Here is a 6,128-nt window from a genome sequence, read left to right on the forward strand (position 1 = left end):
CCATATTTCAGAGGTAACATTTAGACAGGTATTTTTTTTAACAGTTGGTAACACTCGTGTGTGGTTGACTATAACAATACATGGTCTACCTATCCCACTGGGATGTAATAAAACCTTGATGATACACAACCTGTGTGTAGAGTGTAGCCGTTAAATGAATGAGCATTGAGCATGTTAGCAATTCCCCGTCAATAGCGAGGAAAATGTAATGAAATAAAATATTTGAATGGAGCTTGTGTATTGTTGCAGGTGCGAACATTGTTCGTGAGCGGGCTGCCCATGGACGCCAAGCCACGAGAGCTCTATCTACTGTTTCGAGCGTATGAGGTACGGTAGCCATTAATTAAATCATTTGTTACAACGATATGTGGACTTGAATGAATGTACCAATTTAAGCAAGCTTATTGTTGAAATATGTTCATCTTTCTAATGGGTATTTCTAAAGTATAGTCGGTACGCGTGTTTTAATGAGCACTTCTGCTTTCGATTTAGCAGTACTGATGTTTGTGATACAACTTCACGTTATACCCAACACTATAAGGGTATGTTTGTGGGTAGTCTACCTCGGCATTATAGGAAAACAAACACACGGATTAACCCTCAAACCCGAGGTCGGCCAGTGTAAACCCATCCTTACAGAACATCAGAAACTAATAGAAATGTCAAAATATTTATCCGGAGAAAATAAAAACGGAAAGCGCCATCGTTTTCGTCACGCGACTAGATCTCGATTCGGATTACTGTGCCGTAAATATCAAATGTCATGCTCCGATTCGTAATATTCGGATTGAATCGATTCTGTTTACCGATAAGGGGGATTACACTCGATCCTCGACTGGCACGGATGGTACCACGAACATAAAGGTGCCTAAAGTTAAACCGAGGGTTAGTTTTAGTGTGGGTATCGCGTGACTACACCGAGCCAGGCACTGCCATGTACCGACTTTTTTGTATTAAACATTATTACGTCTGTATACAATTTTACTGCGACGTGAATGACATCGACTATTCAAGTATTCTCCGCTATGTTTCCATATAAAAGATTACAAAAGCTTGCGCTCGAAGAGAGTTTCCGAACAAAGTTAAAATAACAATTATAATTTTGTTTACACAGGGCTATGAGGGTTCCCTGCTAAAGGTTACCAGCAAGAATGGGAAAACAGCCTCGGTGAGTTTGTACTAATAACATACTACGTTTATATATCTCGAACTATGTGTGAATAACATTAACGTAACTTTGCATACAAATTAAAGGCCTTAACTCAGTACAATTTTTGATATTAAGCACTCGGTATCTGTTATAATAAATTGTAGATTGCAATAGCAAGTATTGAGGAATGCGGAAAACTATTACTTGTATGTTACATAACTCGATAGATATGTCAGCTCTGGCATTAAACATGATATCTATTGCGTTACGTATGTTGCTCTACTTGGGTGTATTTTTGCAGCCGGTTGGTTTCGTCACGTTCCACACCAGAGCCGGCGCGGAAGCGGCCAAACAAGATCTTCAGGTTGGTATTGTCACAATAAAGTTTCATAGCATAGAAATTAACCAACAAAGCTATACAACTAAGCATTGAGTCCGACCCAATATCAAGACTTCGAACAAACCGCAACGTATTGGACCGCACTCAATTTAATATATTTTATTCGTAGATTACAGACTGATATAAATTAAATGAGATTTTACAAAAATGATTTCATGTTTCCTACAAAGCGGAAAATCACAAAATAACAAAGTTACCACGTACACAATAACGCCTAATCAATTTGAATGGCTTCAGAACACAGTTAGATAGGAAACACATGGGCAATAGTATCTCAATGAAAGACTGAGATATGTACTAGGTATATGAAGCTCAATTCGCTATTGTAAATACTAAAACATGTATATCGCACGGTGTTACTAAACCTCTTCTCATCACATGCCTCAAACACAGCCAATGAGCACTATAGTTAATATTCTCATTGTAGACTTGGAATAACATTTTCCTGACTCGAGTAACCGCATCGTAAGTTATGCTAAACCCATGCACATACAGAATAGACCACGTCGGGTCATCAAGTCGGTGTTATTGAGCTATGAGGCCGACGCCGGCCGACGCCGGACTCAGATCGATATTGTTATGGTGTAAATAAGCAATGCATGTCACTGTTTGACAGGTTTTGATGTCACATCCCGAGCACTGTGTTCCGTCACCTTAGCAGGCGCAGGCGCGGACCTCTCGAATTTATCGAATCTTTCAAATCAAAAACTAAAAGCTCGTACCAAAATGATAAGATATTTCCAAACCCCCAACACACATACTGTCCTCGATAGGTTTTATTTGAACAAATTAATACGATTTTTGGGATGTTTAGTTTGATGAGATACTAGTTAAAAATATGGATGTAATCCAATTAACGTGAGCCACCGACGCCCTCTCTCGTCGCGGTCTTGTTTGCGATGGCGAGCGGTCGCTCCTCGGCATCGCGGGAGCCCGCGGCGCCCGACCTTCCATCGTCATTATATCGGAGCGCCGCACCGCTCGCGGCTGTTCACAGCAGGGCGTCCGGTTCGACCCCGACATGCCGCAAACCATTCGGCTGGAGTTCGCTAAAAGCAACACGAAGGTCAGCAAGCCGAAGCCGGCAGTTGCCACAGCCGCGCCAGCTGCACACCCCGCATTGATGCACCCACTCACTGGACGTAAGTACCGCCGAACGCACACACCGCCTGGCGCTCGCTCGAAGCCCCTTTGTAACCCATACTGTACCTCGACCACACTAATCAAGTCGCACGACCTGTGTCTGTGCCGATCCTCACACTATAATGCTCGTATCCTAACTGCAGCTGCAACGTTAGGCCTAAAAAGAATGAAGTAGCTCGTGGCTACTATCGGGGCGTCGAGCAATCGCAAAGGGCAAGTATCTGTGACCGCTTACACGTACCACGCAAGGCCTAGCTCCGCGAAGCTATTGATTGATCTGTCGGGTTCTTACCACTGTTGTCAACTTTTACATGTTTTCATGATAACACACTTAAGGGACTTCTTAAAGCATTTCTGTAATCTTAACTTATCTCTTACGATGTGATAGTAGTAATTAGTATTGAAACGAATACTTTACCAAAATAAAAACAACTTGTCAATAAGTTAAAATATTCTGGGATATAGACTTAGTATATACATGATTATGAACCGTGAAAACATGTCATAAGCACATTGTAAATAATAATTTTCTATAGCAGTATTCTAATATCACATATAAGTATAGTTCGTCAATGAACATTGAATTCTATAACAAACTGACACAGCTTGTGTATTTGTGCCGTACGGCGTGGTGACGTTAATATTATGGTGGCAGACCTAGCGAGTCCGTTCTTCCCGGGCGGCGGCGCGGAGCTGTGGCACCACCCGCTGGCGTACGGCGGCGAGCTGCCGACGCTGTCGCACGGACTGGTACACCCCGCCATCCACCCGCAGATGGCGCCAGTCCGCTCCTACCTCTGACTAGCTGCCGCCGATAGGCCACACCACGTATGTATCATTTACTCCTTATGTACATTGCTAGATTGAAAGATAGCTTACACTGTAAGAGGTGTTTTCGGTGTAATAAACACACAAAGCTTTGAATTGTTTTTGCTGACTTACATTTTGCTAGTAGATATACGAATTTGAAGAGACCTACGTTTCGTGTTTGATGTGACGCATGCAATCTATGACAAAAATGCGTAAGACAGAACGTCTGATCGTGGATTCTGATAGGTAGCTTGCATGCGGAGCACCGAACGCGATACGCTTGGTTTCTTCCTGGGCGCGCAAATACTCATGTTATTTAAACCTTACTAGGAGTTTGGACCTTATTATCATGGTAATAATGTCCAGACCCCCCTGACGCTGGGTGCGTGTGTGCTGCCAGCGCCCGCACTAGGGTCGCCGGGCGCGGCGGTGCCGGCTCACGCGAGCGGGCCCGCCGCGCACCCTGCGCACCCCGCACCTCCCTGCTCGACGCTCTTCGTCGCTAACCTCGGACAGTTCGTCTCTGAACATGAACTTAAGGAAATTTTTAGCAGGTAAGATGTCACACCCTTAAACTTGTAATCGTAACCGTAAATGTGCAAAACGCTTCAAGCTTTCGACTGGAAATAATCACCCAATTAGTTGTAATGAAATTTAACAAGTGAGAGTTTTTACAAATTGAAATAAATATATTTCCAGTCGAGAAATAACACGATGTTATGTGCATGATCACGCAACACGTATGATAATAAAACTTATGACAGCATAAAATAATCCGTCTAAAGTTAATAAAATATAACTTTTCCACAGTGCATGTTGCACCGAATATCACAATGTCGTCCACGTAAAACATTGTTAGGTTATAATTTTATGTTTCGATTATGGCTCTTGTATGTCTCACACAAACTATTTCCTTATTTCCACTTTGTGATAAACGAATCAGTCGTATGTAGTTTGTGCGAGACGTAAAGCCTGCACCCGTACCACCCTAAGCATGACGAACGTCACTATATCTCCACAGTTGTCACAACTAGTCGTACGTTAGCACTATAACACCACACAATATGAGAGCCGTGAATATTACTTTTTGTGTTCTATATTATCGTGCAGCACACACCAACCGCGATATTTTATTCGCAGCATAAAAGTGGATCACTACCTACCTCGCACCATTTTGTTTTTACTTATAATATAGACAAGTAAAACGAATGAGATTGGTTTCTGAAAAAGAACAATTATCCTATAACATTCGTTTGCTAGAAATCCTTCACAACTGTGACATTCTCTGTATGTATTTAGCTACAAGAATCAACTACATTAGATCCGATATAAGACACACAAAGTCATACTGAGGGGGGTACGAGTGGGCACAATAGAGTATGATGGTACAGCTGCCCGGGGTTCTCTCGCCTGCGACTGCTGAGTGGCGGCAGCGGCGGCAGCACTGGCCCGGTGGCCTTCGTCGACTTCGCTAGCCCCGCGGACGCGGCCGCCGCGCTGGCTCGCCTGCAAGGCGCGCTGCTTCTCAGCTCTGAGGGCGCCATCCACCTCGAATACGCGAGGCATAAGATGGCACACAACGGCTGGATTCTCGCACATGAAGTATGCACGTGCACTATGTTTACTTCTGATATCCATCTTCATTGATATTCTCTCAAGTCGCTGGCGCTTGGCACCTAAAGATCTTGCCTTTACGATAAACCAGTCAAAAAGCAGTGCCGGCACGCCCTAAACATTAGAGAAAAGAGAATTCAAATTAGTGTTTCGAAAGTGCTGTGTGTTATATTTGATGATGCGCCGGTTCTCATAAAAGAGCTTCGTTTTATGAGTCCCGGAATTTCAAATCTACGTACTAATGTTTCACCATGCACCTCGCACTACATAGCATTAAATAATGCCTGCCTACCTCGTAAGCCTTAGAGATTCGCTGTGAATGTTTTATTATTGAGTAACACGTGTTGCATTACGCAGGGAGCCAAAGGCGGAGAAGAGGGCGAACAGCATTAGCTCGTTCGTAGCTCTCGGCACTTGACAAGCAGCTCAGTGAGGGACGCGTCGAGATCCTCTGCATCGCATCGGGCCTGGCGGAGCGCGGGCGGGCTCCCCCCCTCGTCCCCACTAGACCAGCTCTGTCCCCGTTTTGTTACGTTCACCGTCCCCTGCGTCAGAGGTGTGGTGTTATATCGTTTATACCAAAATTAGCAAGTGTTAATTGTATTATTATTAACATTCCAGGTTTATTGTTTACTGTTCATGATAAAAATATTATTATTTAAATTTATTAATTTCCTATAAATGTAGCCTGTTTATTTAATATTATTATTCATTTTATCGTGTAACATAAGATTTATTTACAACTAACTTATTATACGGTAAAGTTTGTATATTTGTTTTAAAAGGCCGATGTATACAACTGAGAGGATTTGTTATGAATATAGTGTATTATCAGAAATTAAACATTTAAGGATATATCTCATTCGAATAAGCTAAAAACCAAAGGTGCCCTTCATAGAAAGATTACGTTTTGTTAAATAATATTTCAAGTTGAATGATTTAAATGAAGTTGTATTTAATAATACGATACTTTTGTTTTAGCCTCGATAGTGTTAGCATATTTAAATGAAT

The 6,128-nt window shown here is 42.5% G+C and overlaps 1 protein-coding gene across 1 annotated transcript in view; it reads left to right on the forward strand.

Moving 5' to 3' along the window:
• Window positions 1-5,783, forward strand: part of LOC113498151 (protein couch potato) — a 131,280-nt gene extending 125,497 nt beyond the window's left edge. The window contains 8 exon segments of the mRNA XM_026878091.1: window positions 250-327; window positions 1,115-1,168; window positions 1,452-1,514; window positions 2,548-2,692; window positions 3,349-3,521; window positions 3,870-4,057; window positions 4,895-5,105; window positions 5,475-5,783. Coding sequence (XP_026733892.1) covers window positions 250-327; window positions 1,115-1,168; window positions 1,452-1,514; window positions 2,548-2,692; window positions 3,349-3,521; window positions 3,870-4,057; window positions 4,895-5,105; window positions 5,475-5,510 — 948 coding nt within the window. The 3' untranslated portion in view covers window positions 5,511-5,783.
• Window positions 5,784-6,128: the final 345 nt, after the last annotated feature.

The sequence above is a fragment of the Trichoplusia ni genome, chromosome 10 (genome assembly GCF_003590095.1).
Source record: "Trichoplusia ni isolate ovarian cell line Hi5 chromosome 10, tn1, whole genome shotgun sequence".
In the NCBI taxonomy this organism is placed as follows: Eukaryota; Metazoa; Arthropoda; class Insecta; order Lepidoptera; family Noctuidae; genus Trichoplusia; species Trichoplusia ni.